The 15,771-nt window shown below is 40.2% G+C and overlaps 2 protein-coding genes and 1 long non-coding RNA gene across 3 annotated transcripts; 1 reads left to right on the top strand and 2 right to left on the bottom strand.

Annotated features, from left to right (window-relative positions):
- Nucleotides 1–2,892: 2,892 nt before the first annotated feature.
- mrps11 (mitochondrial ribosomal protein S11) lies at nt 2,893–6,738 on the bottom strand. Its single transcript, XM_041988376.1, has 6 exons — nt 6,530–6,738; nt 6,244–6,345; nt 6,013–6,111; nt 5,492–5,621; nt 5,257–5,322; nt 2,893–3,077 (listed from the first exon to the last, which is right to left on the bottom strand). The coding sequence occupies exons 1-6, from the start codon at nt 6,616–6,618 to the stop codon at nt 2,970–2,972; spliced, it is 594 nt and encodes a 197-aa protein (XP_041844310.1). The 5' UTR covers nt 6,619–6,738; the 3' UTR covers nt 2,893–2,969.
- Nucleotides 6,739–6,836: 98 nt separating this feature from the next.
- mrpl46 (mitochondrial ribosomal protein L46) lies at nt 6,837–15,561 on the top strand. The gene is made up of 4 exons (XM_041988365.1): nt 6,837–7,458; nt 8,078–8,279; nt 8,593–8,763; nt 15,189–15,561. The coding sequence occupies exons 1-4, from the start codon at nt 7,198–7,200 to the stop codon at nt 15,434–15,436; spliced, it is 882 nt and encodes a 293-aa protein (XP_041844299.1). The 5' UTR covers nt 6,837–7,197; the 3' UTR covers nt 15,437–15,561.
- On the bottom strand, nt 7,386–8,150 carry LOC121641964. Its single transcript, XR_006010821.1, has 3 exons — nt 8,068–8,150; nt 7,586–7,661; nt 7,386–7,470 (listed from the first exon to the last, which is right to left on the bottom strand). It is a non-coding gene; the product is annotated as an uncharacterized LOC121641964 (long non-coding RNA).
- Nucleotides 15,562–15,771: the final 210 nt, after the last annotated feature.

Here is a 15,771-nt window from a genome sequence, read left to right as displayed (position 1 = left end):
GTTGTCTGGACCAAAATGTTATATAGCTTTGACCCATTATTCTGTTGGTCCCAGGCGAAATGTAGTTGCTGACCCCTGCTTTAAGATGATGATAGGCTTTTTAAGAAATGAGATCCTTGGTCATTACGAAACTAAAGAGTAACTATCCAACAGCACCTAGAATTTAACATTTGGAATTTTGCAAGTTATACATTAACTTTTTTCTTCAGTGAGAGAAAACGTTTAGTGCACCACGTATATAAGGGCTCCCTCTAGTGGACAAAATATGGAACATTTTTGTCTCAAAATGACACCTGTTTTTGAATCTCAAATTCATTAAGATGTGTACATGTAATAAAAGAAAGAAATTTTGATTTATAAATGTAGAAGCTGAGATACAAAAGTGCACATAACCTTCCATCCTAATAAAGTAACAATGCAGAAAAAATGGCATTACACATATATACATGGTTGTTACATTATATATATATATATATATATATATATATATATATATATATATATATATATATATATATATATATATATACACTGCAATAACACATCCTAGATCTGAATGAATGAAATATTCTTATTAAACACTTTGTTCTTTACATAGCTGAATGTGCTGACAACAAAATCACAAAAATTATCAATGGAAATCAAATTCATTAACCCATGGAGGTCTGGATTTGGAGTCGCACTTAAAATCAAAGTGGAAAAACACACTACAGACTGATCCTATTTTGATGTAATGTGTTAAAAACAAGTTTAAAATGAGGCTCAGTAGTGTGTGTGGCCTCCACGTGCCTGTATGACCTCTCTACAATGCCTGGCATGTTCCTGATGAGGTGGCGGATGGTCTCCTGAGGGATCTCCTCCCAGACCTGGACTAAAGCATCCCCCAACTCCTGGACAATCTGTGGTGCAACGATGAATGGATGAAGCGAGACATGATGTCCCAGATATGCTCAATTGGATTCAGGTCTGGAGAACGGGCAGGCCAGTCCATAGCATCAATGCCTTTGTCTTGCAGGAACTGCTGACACACTCCAGCCACATGAGGTCTAGCATTGTCTTGCATTAGGAGGAACCCAGGGCCAACTGCAGCAGCATATATCTCACAGAGTCTGAGGATCTCATCTCGGTACCTAATGGCAGTCAGGCCAGCATTTAAGTGACCAAAACATCAGCCAGAAAAAGCATAGGAACTGAGAAGTGGTCTGTGGTCACCACCTGCAGAACCACGCCTTTCTTGGGGGTGTCTTTGCTAATTGCCTATAATTCCCACTTGTTGTCTATTCCATTTGCATAACAGCATGTGAAATTGATTGTAAATCAGTGTTGCTTCCTAAGTGGACAATCTGATTTCCCAGAAGTGTGATTGACTTGGAGTTACACTGTGTTGTTCAAGTGTTCCCTTTAGTTTTTGAGCAGTGTATAAAATACAGAATTAATTTCTTTGCTTTATGTAAAAGTCCTCTTGAACTTGAAAAGTAGAAATTTGATTATTGAGGAGACATCAGAAATGCTGGTGTTACTGCCTTTTAGGCTGAACATTACAGCTGATATTTTATTCCTATAATACAAAGAGCTTCATGCTCAACTGGAAGGTGTTTTATCATGCTCTTTTCCAGTACTATATACCGTGTATCATACTGGACTGATCTTAAACCAACATTTTACTCAGAGCTTTACTAAAATGTATTTTTATTATTTAAGACAGTAAAAATCATGAGAACTGTGTTCACACAAGAAAGATGAATCGGCCTGGTGTCTTGGATGCAGTTTTTGGAACTTTTCAGGTTTACCTCAGGTACTCATCCTTCTATCAAAGTCCCTGGAGAAATGTTTAAAACATGACTGGAGTCTTTATTTGGCTCATTATATTATTTAATAAAGCTGCACACATTTTTTTCCAATAAAGTTTTCTGGTTGATGGTGACTGTCAGAATGAAAACCAGGTCATGAGAGCAAGAAAAACTGCAGACCTCTGAGCTCCATTTGCTGCTGTGTTACTCTGTTTTCTGGGTCTGAGTCCACACTGGGGCGGAGTGGTTCAGACTCTGGGTCAAGACGCAGATTTGGAGAAACAATCAAGAACATTTCTGTAGTATTTACAGTGCCTAAAAGCACAGCCATCTCCATCACTCTCAAATGGTGGACAAAGCCCGTTTCCTGATCCAAATTTTCTTTGTAGAGATGGAAGATCTTAGTGAGGCAACCCAACTGCAGCATACCACCAGTCAGGCTGAGGTTGAGTAGCCAGACAGCAGGTGAACCTTGAAAACTTTAGCATCTACACCTCATCTGATGTAACAAAGATTAAACCAACCTACTGTGAAGCATGGTGATGGTAGCATCATACTGCGGAGTGTGTTTTGAAAACGGGGATTGGGAGACCAGCCAGGATAGAAAGATGGACCAAAAAATATCCTGTTCAGAGCAATCCTGAGCTTTGCAGAGGATTTCAGTTGTCTATGCTAACTAGTTGAGCTTCAATGTTTCCCTTTAGAAGGATGAAATAAACCCCTAAAGAAGACATGTGCTAAGCTTTTAGCTGATATTTCTGTTCATGTTTGGACATGGAATACCCAAATCCCCTTGTCAAATAAAATTTTAATTTTCAAATCACCCCAAACCACCTTGCTTTGTCATGCAGATGTAAGAAAAAGAGTGAATTATTGAGTTAAAACATAAAAATGATCTTTGGCACCGTTTTGTGTGAAGCCTCGTGCGCTTTGCTTTTAAAACTTTATTTTGGTGTGTTTTCCTAAACATTGGTTACCTAATGAAAATTTGAGGTTTATTAATTAGCAGCAGATGACTCAGGCACCTGTTCTCTGCTCATTAATACTTCCATCTGCAATTATTCTCCCAAAATGCATTACATAAGGTCAGCTCTGAGCCAGAGAAGTTACACAACACTTTATTAGCATAATACATCTCAACAGCTTCCTCCTGTTGCCAAGCTTTCTGGCACTCAGACATCAAGTCCTTCTGGCTTTACGTGGGCGACATCCATTGTGTGGCACGGGGGTGTTGTCAGTGATCGATACCACCTCCAGGCCTGCCATCGTCAAGCCTTTGATTGCAGACTGTGCAACAGAAAGACACATTTAGTCTTTAAGAAAGAAAGAAAGTCTGACTCCTTTAATTATCCTTGTTAAAAAATGAGTGAAATTAATTAGTGACAGGTTTGTTAGTGCTGGTCACCCACACTGAGATCAATAAGAGGACAGGGACACCGTCACCAGATGTAAAACAAGTTTTGATGTCATGTAATTATTCTGTGATCCTAATGTTATATTTATCTATAGTGTAAAGGCACAAGCGCATCCCATGAAGACCAGCTATTTCAGCACATCTCGATAAAGATCGACAAAAAAGAAAAAGAAGACGAATAAAAAAAACAATTATTGTGAGAACAAGCTGGGGATATATGCTCACAGATCAGGGTTGAAATCACAAGCTTGATCCCAACATATATTTATTTAATAAATAATGATTCGATTTTTACCCGACATCAAAAATTGTCACGTTACAATTTCCATTTGATTAAATACTAGTGATTGATATGCCATTATCAGACTAAAAAAATAGTTTCTTTAAGAAATACCCAAAGTTTGCTGTCAGCAGCTGTGCCTAATCTTTCATGTATTTTTTCATTTAAACATTCTTGATGCAGTGATTTTAAAATATATCCATGGTTAGTTTTTGATCGACACCTAACTTAAAAAGGAACAACCGAGAAGATTCTAGACTGCAAGAAAGCTCACCGTGCCGCACCTGCCAAGCCAACCCCGAACTCTGGAAATTAGCTTGTGCAAACTGGTGCAGCAAATATCCAAAGACAATGTGGAAACAAGGCTTTGCTCTTTGGATATCTAAAGTTATACATGCAATCAGTCTATTTATTAAGAAAACAACCCCAGCCTCCACTGTGCATCCTGAGCATGATCATATGCGAGAAGCGTGACCTGCATTTTCAGTTGTTTTTAACAGTATTTGAGGTTAAAATGTAGGCGTGTAAATAAGTTTGAATCAATACATAATATTAATTCAGTGGATGATGATTTGATGTTTCCAGATATGTTTATATTCCACGGGTTCTCTCTTAAGCACGTCCTACAAATGATTAACACATCCATGTTTGATTGATATTTTTAATTAGGACCGTTAAATGGATGTGTTACGACACGCTACTCACAGAGCTGACTGCTGCGCCAGATGTAAACACTAATCACCATCTTTACAATTATCAGTTTATTGGACTGATATATGACACCCCCATTGTGGTCTGACACAGCACAGTAAATCCAAATCCTGTGACATAATCCTCCTACTGCCCAACATACCAAAGGCTGCAAAACAACTGACTCCATCACCATCCTGTTCACTGGGAGGTTTATTTGTCTCAAATGGACACCACCTCTCACCCACCCGAAATACTATAGATGGATTGATGAAGCTTAACGATGGTGTAGGCTGGATGGGATCGTGTTTTCCCTGTGAGATTCTCCCAGAGACTTTTCATAGAGCCTGGCTGCTGCTTGTTGTATTTCTCAGGTAAAGTTGATGTAACTGAAGAAGTTAATTAATGGCAAAGATAATTTCCTTTTGCTCCATCTTATGTGTTTTTCTTTTTTGCATTGTTTGAAGGGGGCAGGTGGATACAAAAATATAAAAAAAATAAATGGTTTAAATAGTATATAGGAAAGGATTGCAAAAGGGATGAAGTGTTCATCCAAACATATGTAAAAAAAAAGCTGAATCTCCATGGGATGCATTAACTTGATGCTTGCTGGTAAGTGACTAAATTTGCAAATGAAATGGACAAGAAAAGAAAAATGTGACCTAAATATACGACCATGTTGAGTACAGCTGTAACAAATAATCAATTTATTTTCCAAAAACAAATAATCTTGTTAATTTAATAGAAAAAAAATGCCAAAAAAAAAAAAAAAAATGCCAAAAAAAAAAAAAAAAAACGAGTTTATGTATTTAATTGTGTTGTAGCACTAACTAAAATACAACTGTATTTATACATGTTTTATACTTTCATGGGTGAATTCAGTCTTAGTCTCAACAATTTAGCATACAACAAACGTGACATTGAAGGAGGTGTTAATCCAGACTAGACCACTTTTATGTTGAGGGGTGGAATGGTCACAAAACATTTACTGTGTTAACATAACATATCCATACACCCTTCCTGAATTAAATAAAAGCGTGCATAAATAAATAAAGATTAGCAAAGATGATGAAACCACTCACCAGACGTCCAGGACCGAGACCTTTGACCACAACACGGACAAACGTGACTCCCTTTGCTGCTGCTTTCTGTTTGGACAAAAACACAAATAGCAGAATCCGCCTGACTTCAGACCGGTCTGATACAGTCAACACATGGGTACAATTACATCAGCACTACTTAAAAAAAAAAAAAAAAAATTCTACAGTAAACAGCCCTACTAACCCCAAGCAAGACAAGCATGAGCTTCATACTCACAGATGCAGCAGATATGCCAGCAGTCTGAGAAGCTACAGGTGTCGACTTCTTGATGTTCTTGAAGCCTTCTGTCCCGCAGGACGTCCTCACTATAGACTGTCCTGTGCTGTCTGTTACCTGAATGTGTGTGCTGGAGTAGGACAGAACAAGGTAATGGGTGACTTGCTCACAAGAGATGGGCATATTCATTATGGTTACCCTGACACACCAGTCAGAAAAAGCTATATGTGCTATCATGTTATGCAGCCAAGTTTAAGAAACCCACAGGGCTCTACATTGTGTTTCCCTGCCTGCTTAAAAAACCCAAACAAAACTATCAAATTTGCACCCAAAGCCCAAATGCTGCTGCCTCAGTATGCCTGATCCTGTTTGTGTTATATGTTGTTATTGTCTAATCATGGACGGGTTGTACTGGAAACACAAATTTCCCTGAGGAATTCCAAAAGGGATTAATAAAGTATTTCTGAAATTAGCTTGGAAAATTTAAAGCTGTAATATTTCACTTTGCATGTCCCACTTACTTGTTGTATGTTGCTTTAATGTGAACAATAGGTAACTCCTCAAACTTCTTTCCAGCCCATCTCAATGCGCTGTCCTGCCCCGGCAGAGGGGGGATAGAGCTAAAAAAAATTTAAACTTAAGATGAACATTTATTTCAAATACCAAAAGAAAACGTATATAATCACGTTAATAATATGATGGCACCGGGGGAAATGACAGACGTGCGTGCATGAGTACAGGGGTTGTCTGACCTGAAGTCTTTTCCTGATTTTGCTTTGGACTCTTCTGCCTTCTGATGTCTGACAGCACTGCTACATATTGCTCGCTGCAACGGAAGTCCTCTACTTCCATACCTAAACACGCATAATATTAGAATTGTCCTTCTTACAGAAATAAACCAGTCTATTAACTAAATTTTTGTATTCGCTGTGACTGTTGTGTCAAATAGGCATAATGTAGCGTTCTATGAAACAGTATATAAACTTAATCAGAGCTAACCCGTTAGCTAACGTGACATGTAACCCATAAAACACTTACAGAGAGATTCCTGTTGTATTTACTGAGGAAACCAGCTGCCGACAAGCGTTGCTTACGGAATTAACTAAAATACAACTGTATTTATACATGTTTTATACTTTCATGGGTGAATTCAGTCTTAGTCTCAACAATTTAGCATACAACAAACGTGACATTGAAGGAGGTGTTAATCCAGACTAGACCACTTTTATGTTGAGGGGTGGAATGGTCACAAAACATTTACTGTGTTAACATAACGTATCCATACACCCTTCCTGAATTAAATAAAAGCGTGCTATTTTATTATATAAAACTACATATATTTTTGTTTAGCGTACAACTCTATTTTATTATTTATTTCTTTTAAGCGAACATAAGTGTTACACCCACTTTTACAACAATAGATTGTTCGTTTTTCTGCACTGAATTGTGGGTAGTCTCTTGAAAGCGTGCAGCATTCAAGTAATTAAAAAAGATCCGAACATTTAAACAATTATCTAATTATTTATTTGCTTGAATCCCAAAGGAACAACTGATCTGCTTTTATTAAATATTAGTTACATATTTATATTTTTTTGTATTTCGATATATTGAAATGATTGCATTTTCAAGCTTACTTTCAGACAGTCTAATTCGTAGTTTTTAACGCCACGACTTTTATCCAGATACATTGAACGCAACAGAAGAAGATGGCTGCCCCCTGTAGAAGGATGGCGAATCGGTCCTTGTTACAGTTATTGTGTTGTTCTGGCAGGACATCGGTCCTGCACGTGGGATGTCGTAAGTTTTCAATCGGTCCTGTTTGCCGGGGGACTCATGAGTCTAAAATGGTAGCTGAAAAAGCGAGGTCTCCTTGGACTTTGACGGCGGCGGTGTGCTTGCAGAGGCTCCCGGTCATTTCAGCGGACTGCAGTCCGATAGAGCAGCAGTTCAAACACATGATGCAGCAGGTGATTTTGTGCCTAAAAAAACCCCACAAAAATTTAAATGAAAAACGTCTCTAGAAAATGACTGATAGACTTGTTATTGCAAAAGATGCAAAAAATGTAGTGCTTTAGCGCTACTACTTGTACTTACTATTTGAAATGGTGTGTCAGAAGTTGATCTGTTATGAATTTGAGTTGACATATTTTTGTACATTCTCAGGCAAAATCTGTAACACACACACACACACACACAAATCAGACTACAATAACTAAAGACTAGCAAAATAGCGGGTATTTAACGTTTGATGGCAGTGAGACAAACTAAGACAGATATACGATATTATTATTAATACTTGCCACTTGATTTATTGTGGCAGAATTCAACATCTCATTAGGAAAAATCAGGGCATACATTGTAGTAAATAGCTTAGAGTTCAGCTGATTCACTTACATCATGTTGTTTATTGTTCTTTGTCAATCATATTATAATACATGTATTTGTTGTCAGTTGTGTTTTTGCCGTAGGATGTGGTGGTGTTATCAGCCACACTGTTCTACCAAAATAACCATATAATACTCTGAACATGAATCCCGAGATTTGAAGACATATTTGAGACTGAGACAGAGACTGACTTAATTTCAGATGGAGCTGGAGAAAAGCCTGCTGTCGGACCACGAGCTGCGGCTGTTGGAATATGCGGAGAAGATGAGCCGTAAGCAGTCAGAGGACTATGACTCGGATGAGGAGGACAGCCATGGTCCCCAGGAGATCATGTTGGCTCAGGACTTGGAAGACATATGGGAACAGAAGTTGAAAAGCTTCAAGCCAGCACCAAGAGTTACAGGTTAGTATGGGACAGTGTGGCTATGACTGTATGCAATATAAAAGACACTTTATGGTGTACTCTATTACAAATACAGATTTTTTTTATCCTAAATTGTATGTGCTTTAATAAACAATAAAAGCAGAGCATTAATAAATGAGGTCATGTAAAGGGATTTCAATGATCTGGGTTGAAAAGTGAAATTATCAGAGAGGTCAAGACCTTTTGACATTTAAAATCTCAATTTCCACATTTCTCTGTGTGGCATTTTCAAAGTTAGCATAGACACAGCTGACAGTCCCGTCTCCTGTCTTTTTTCCTTTGTCCTGCTTAGCTGATGTAGATAAGGACCTGACCTCTGCGGAGCGCTGCCTGGCTGATTCGCTTGTTCTTCTAGCTGAGCAGCAGGTGGGTAGCGAGAAACTGTGGCTGCTGCCTCAGGCTCCCTGGAAGGAGGGAGAAACACTTCGACAGACTGCTGAGAGAGCCCTCGCCGCCCTGTCAGGTAACACAAGTTCTTATGGTTAATACTAAGCTGCTGAGGACTCCAATTTATTAGACGAATTTAAATTTGATCATTAAATCAGACATAATGTTATTTATTTGTTATCAGTCATTTTTTTAAAATAAAACCATTATAAGATTTATAAAATGTGGGGAAGTAGGGCTGGGCAATTAATCAAATTTTAATCGCAATTACGATCTGGGTTTTCAACGATCATAAAAATAAAAAGGTCTGATTATTTTTTGTCCTTCGATTTGTGCTGTTTTCAAAACGAGCGCAGCTGTCATTGCAGCGCTTTGCTGCAGACTCCTCCCACAGCCCCGACCGCTTTAGTTTTATTCAGAACGAGTTGCAGACACTTGGACACACGGGAGGCGGCGTCGCTCCTTCTCCATCATTTTCTATGTAAACTTGCGCGAGGAAGCGAAAATCGCTGCCCTCCTCCAGCCAAGCGACAGGCGACAGTCATGCATGTAAAAGGTTGCGTTCGTGCACACAGACGTGCACACGGGGGCTTGCGACGCAACACAAAAAAATAGAAAAATGTTCAATTTTTGTGAGTCGCAACTAAATAATCCACCAGCTCCCAGAGTCACAGAGAGACAAAAGTTATAAACAAACAGAACTTTTTTTCTTAATTAACACAGTGAACAATCCGGGATTTAAGAAACTCATCAACACTTTGGACAAACGGCATCACCGCCATCTCAACACCATTTTAGTGGACTGTCTCTTTCTTCCCTGTATGATGAGTGTAGTGAGGGTGTTGTGAAAGATGCGGTGACAGTCCGATGTTTCGCCACCGCTACGGACCTGTGGTAAAGCCGCACCAGAGCCATATAGAAATGTCGCGCTACATTTTATTGACGCAGATTTCAACGTGAAAACGAAATGTCTCCAGACTATTTTTTTCCCAGATCACACCAGGCAGAACATAGCTGCTGGTCTGAGACAAACAATAGCTATGGGGACCTGGTGGAAAGAAACTAGTCGACATTACCACAGTTAACGCTTCAAATGTCACCCCCCCCATCCCACTTCTTATCTATAATCGTGTTAAATAATCGAGATCTCAATTTCAATCAAAATTATCGTGATTATCATTTTTCCCATAATCGAGCAGCCCTATGGGGAAGTGAACTATGGAATAGCAGTTATAATTTTCACAAACTAAGATGATGATGCTTTGAATCAGAGCTAGTAACATTTATGGCAAAGAAAAGCCTCAAATGTTCAGATCTGAAAAGTTTGAACCTTCAAGTAACGATTGAATCAAATAATGACAATTGTGGCTTGAAAAAAAGGTTTAATCACCATTAAAAACCAAAAAAAAAAAACATTTCCAGAGAAGTGTAAACATTTTTTAAAATATATCAAATATTTTTATTCAACACAATCACAGCTGCATCCAGAAATGTAACCTGAAATTATTAAATGAGGAACTGAGGCTTATGTCATCTGTGTAGAATGTAGTAAATCTCCACTTTTACTTTTCCATCCATCCATCCATTTTCTTCCGCTTATCCGGAGTCGGGTTGCAGGGGCAGTTGCCTAAGAAGGGAAACCCAGACTTCCCTCTCCCCAGCCACATTTACCAGCTCATGCGGAGGGATCCCGAGGCGTTCCCAGGCCAGCCGAGAGATGTAGTCCATCCAGTGTGTCCTGGGTCTTCCCCGGGGCCTCTTTCCGGTGGGACGTGCCCGGAACACCTCACCATAGAGGTGTCCAGGAGGCATCCTAACCAGATGCCCGAGCCACCTTATCTGGCTCCCCTCGATGTGGAGGAGCAGCTGCTCTACTCTGAGCCCCTCCCGGATCACCGAGCTTCTCACCCTATCTCTAAGAGAGAGCCCGGCCACCCTGCGGAGAAAACTCGTTTCGGCCGCATGTACTCGCGATCTTGTTCTTTCGGTCACTACCCACAGCTCGTGGCCATAGGTGAGGGTAGGAACGTAGATCGACCGGTAAATCAAGAGCTTTACCTTTTGGCTCAACTCCTTCTTCACCACGACAGACCGATGCAGCGTCCGCATCACTGCAAACGCCGCACCGATCCGCCTGACGATCTCCCACTCCATCCTTCCCTCACTCGTGAACAAGACCCCGAGATACATGAACTCCTCCACTTGGGGCAGGACCCTATTGCAGACCCGGAGAGAGCACTCCACCCTTTTCCAGCTGTGGATCCTTGGTCTTGGACTTGGAGGTGCTGATTCTCATCCCAGCCGCTTCACACACGGCTGCGAATCGCTCCAGTGAGAGCTGAAGATCACGGCCCGATGAAGCCAACAGAACCACACCATCCACAAAAAGCAGAGTCCCAATCCTGAGGTCACCAAGCCGGATCCCCTCAACACCTCGGCTGCGCCTAGAAAATCTGTCCATAAAGGTTATGAACAGAATCGGTGACAAAGGGCAGCCTTGGCGGAGTCCAACCCGCACTGGAAATGATTCTGATTCACTGCCGGCAATGCGGACCAAGCTCTGACCCTGGTCGTACAGGGACCAGACAACTCGTACAAGCGGGTCCGGCACTCCATACTCCCGGAGTACCCCCCACAGGAGTACCCGGGGGACATGGTCGAATGCCTTCTCCAAGTCCACAAAGCACATGTAGATTGGTTGGGCAAACTCCCATGCTCCCTCAAAGACTCTGAAAAGAGTGCAGAGCTGGTCCACTGTTCCATAATCGGGACGAAAACCACACTGCTCCTCCTCAATCCGAGGTTCGACAATTGGACGGACCCTTCTCTGGAGCACCCCTGAATAGACCTTACCGGGGAGGCTGAGGAGTGTGATCCCCATGTAGTTGGAGTACACCCTCCGGTCCACCTTTTTGAAGAGGGGGACCACCACCCCAGTCTGCCAGTCCAGGGGAACTGTCCCCGATGTCCACGTGATGCTGCACAGGCATGTCAGCCAAGACAGCCCTACAGCATCCAGAGCCTTAAGGAACTCTGGGCGGACCTCATCCACCCCCGGGGCCTTGCCACCGAGGAGCATTTAAACTACCTCAGCAACCTCAGCCCCAGAGATAGGAGAGCCAGCACCAGCTACCCCAGACTCTGCTTCCTCATCAGAAGACGTGTTGGTGGGATTGAGAAGGCCTTCGAATTATTCCCTCCACCGTCTCGCAACGTCCCGAGTCGAAGTTAGCAGCCCCCCTATCCCCACTGTACAGTGTTGACGGAGCAATGCTTTCCCCTTCTGAGCCGCTGCTTTTACTTTTTGGTGCAACAAATTATGACATCGCTGTTAAAAAGTTTGCCGGTCATCTTGTTGATAAGATAAATATTTTGCACCCAAATACAAGCAAAAATCATACATGACTGCAATACATGAGGAAATAACATTTCCCATCATTGATGTTAATGTGTCTCTGCCTCAAGGCAGAATGGATGAATCAGAGTGAATCTCTGATCAGGACTGATCAGCTCTGCACTGCAGAGGCAGTATCTCTACAGGTTATGCATCAGTTTGATTAAATAAACTTAATATATGTGCTACTTGACTGAAGCTTTTTTTCTACCATTTTATTATCATTAAATTCTTCCATCTCATTAAAAACTTTCCTTTTGTAAATGTTTGTGCAGAAGACTTAAGGTGTAGTCATTTTGACTGTGACATTTTAAAAAATATTATTTGAAATCAGAAATTATAGTTACATAATTATAAGATATTGGTTTCACACTAATGTAATACTTTTAGATTTCAAATGAAATTTTTTGTTATATGATAGTTAATAGTTTATGCACTAAAATATCTGTAGTTGAGCATCAAGATGATAACCTGCAAACTCTTTAAAGGCTGAATAATTGAGATTTTTTCCTTAAAAATAATTTAAAATGTTCTCATTTGCTGCGAGGGATAAAAGGAAGCTTCCCTATAAACTATCTGTCTCCTACATCAACAATGTCTTTGTCAAGTTTTTCTCCTTCAAAATAAGAGTTCCATGCTGGAATAACTTTGTTGGGTGCACCGTGTTGCTCTTTCCAACTTCCTGGTTCCTTAACCAATCATATGCGACTCTGCACGGTTGCCTAACAACAACATGGCAACGTTTGGTATTTTTTGTCGGCAAAAGAGCAGCAGCGTGCAGGTATGGAAGCTAGTAAAAGAAGCGGACCAGAAATAGTTTCAGAAAAACCTAAAAAGCCACGGCATCCTGCCAAAAAAGCAAACGACCAAAAATGGAATAAAACGAAGATCAGTATTGGAGAATCTTTTGCAGGGTGGAGAAGTCTGAGCTGACATAGTTTCTCCTCGACAGGTAAACACCAGAATTTTGCTTAAAATAACCGAAAAGTTTATCTTGATTTACAAAGATTTTAGTCTAATTTATTTCTTGGCACTCATTAAATTAATTTGTGTGACTGTGTGGATGCATTAGTGGAGTAAATTGGTGGCCTGTTAGTTTACAACAACAAATGTAATGATGTTTGGGCCAAGTGAAAACTGTGTTTGTCCTTATAAACTTATGAAATTACTATCAAATTAATTTATTAAGTGAGACTAAGGGAAAACTGCCGCTGCGTGGCTTTTGTTGATTAATGTAGCTTACACTCTATTTTATGCTAACGTAAATTAGCGCGTGAAATTAGCGCTAGCATTGCAAAGAATGGCAACTTACTGTGTGTGTGAATGATCTTCGCTCCTCATCATGATGTTTGCTGGCGCTATGTTCTCCGTCCTTCATATACTGTATAAAAGAACCGTCCTCTCACAAACCGGCAACCTATGCGAAACTCTCCGAGGGGGAGGGGGGAAGAACTCTTCCATGTTTTTCTCTTTCGACTGCAGTTCTGATTTGAAACACTAGGTGTCAATACTACTTGTTTTGCCTTCAACAGCAATGTCATAATTTGCTGCACAACAAAGTCAAAGTGGAGTTTATTTGCAGCTGACAGGCTCATGTAGTTAAAAAGTATCTAACAATATACTGAGAAAAGGATGCCCACAGAGATTGATCAATTTTATTTAATTTCTTTCAGTCTCAATCGTGTCCTCCCTTCAGTGCCTTCTTTGAATGTGTTCATTGGGGCAGAAAATGATGTTAACTGAACAGAAACAACATCAGTTCTTGGCAGGGTTCACCATTTATTTCAGCAACATAAACCAATATATTTATCAGTGATAAGACATGTTCACGCTCAGGCTAATTACTTAGCTGATTTTTTTCTACTTTGGTGAAGCATTTGAATTTTATAGGCCATACCGGCTATTTGAGCAAGAGTACACAAAAGAGGAGCTCCGAGAAATTAAGCAGAGATGTGACGTTTACCCCCTGCAACAGCTTAACACCCACTTAATTTCAGTGAGAGTGTTTCTTCAGTGACACTTCAGTTCTTTCTAAATTGCTTTCAGACACCGCTGCTAACGATCTGAACCTGTTGATTGCAAATAGAACAAATTCAGCGTTGCAGAGCATGACATCGAGTCTTATTATTACACTGCAGGTTTTAAGTGGCTTGTTGTGGGCTTTCTTCTAATAACCTCACAACTTCTCAGGTTTATCTGATCTTTTATATTAAACTACATATGAAAAAGCTAAAATCATAGATTACGATTAGAGTATGATTAAAGTTTTGCTTTGTTTTTTTTCCAGTGTGGGACACACCTGTCTCCCACCAGGCTGTCCATGAACACAAGTAATCTGGTAACTGAGGGAAGCTTTTGAGTTACCATTCATGTCCTGAATATCCCAGTCTCTGCTGTTATAGTGACCTACTTCTGTTATGAAGATCATTAAAGTTTGATGCCATCTGAAGTTGTAAAGCTCAGTCGTCTTTACTATCAACTGCAATGTGGTCTAAAAACCGTTATAACCTCTAACTTGCTACTCATTAGTAGATTAGGATCATTTTGCTAAAGCTAAAGCTGCAAATGTTTCCACTGACTTGGTAAAGATAATTTACATTACAGATAATTTAACTGTCACTTTCTTTGCCTGTTAGTTGGATCAAGCTAACTAATAGTAACTAATAATAAATAAGAACTAATAATTCGTCCATCAGTCACTTTACATTAAGAATTTCCACATTAACATGCTGCATCTGGAGGAAAGTTTTTATTTAAAGTGTCTCACAGCAGCAGCAGCAGATCCATTTTTAATATAGCTGGACTCAAAGGGAACTGAATCTCTAACAAGGCAGTGTTGGTGTTTCGCTCTTATGTTGAGCCAGCTGGGACCATGGGGATTTGCAAGACATGAGATTAGATTAAAAACTGTTGTTGTCACAGCAGAGGATGACAGAGTTTGGGGGGGGGGATATAACACTAATTAGAGCAGTCAAACACTCCTAACCTAGATGAATGCAACAAAATTCATTTGTGGCAATGAACTTGATGAATACATAAATATCTTTATTTAGCTCACCTTTCATCTCCAGCTGACTGAACTCACAACTTGTCCTCTTGCTTTACAGCTGCTGGTACCAAAGCAACTTTCCTCGGCAACGCCCCCTGCGGAGTGTATAAGTACAAACTGCCCAAAGCCGCCCGAACGGAGAGCTTAATTGGAACAAAGGTGTTCTTTTTTAAAGCCATCCTGGCAGACAATGCTCCGCCCAAAGCTCCAAACGCTCCTTTGCTATGGGTGAAGAAGAATGAACTACAACGGTATCTGAAACCAGCGTACCTCATGAAGGTCGACCGCTTCATCCTCGAGCTGTGACTTCTCAAGTCACACCAGGGACTCGATGAGCAATATTCATGAGGCTTAGAAAGTTAACCTTTGTTGCTTTTCTGTCATCTTGTATCATTAAGTATCCTGCTACATAATAAAATATTCATGTTTCATTAAATGAATGTGAAGACTTTTTTTCATATAATAATAATAATAATAATAATAATAAACTATTAGAAAATACACCTTAAAATTGTATGAAGACATCTGAGGAGGAGATGTGTCAGTCACAAGTCTGATACACACTTTATCACAATTAAGACCATGTCCATGTTCCAGTTTCCTTCTAGTTTCCTGAAGGGGAAGTTTGTTTGAAGGCTGTT

This window comes from Melanotaenia boesemani, chromosome 1 (assembly GCF_017639745.1).
Source record: "Melanotaenia boesemani isolate fMelBoe1 chromosome 1, fMelBoe1.pri, whole genome shotgun sequence".
Classification (NCBI taxonomy): Eukaryota; Metazoa; Chordata; class Actinopteri; order Atheriniformes; family Melanotaeniidae; genus Melanotaenia; species Melanotaenia boesemani.
The sequence above is the reverse complement of the archived record's forward strand: the minus strand, read 5'-3'. Positions and strand labels throughout refer to the sequence as shown.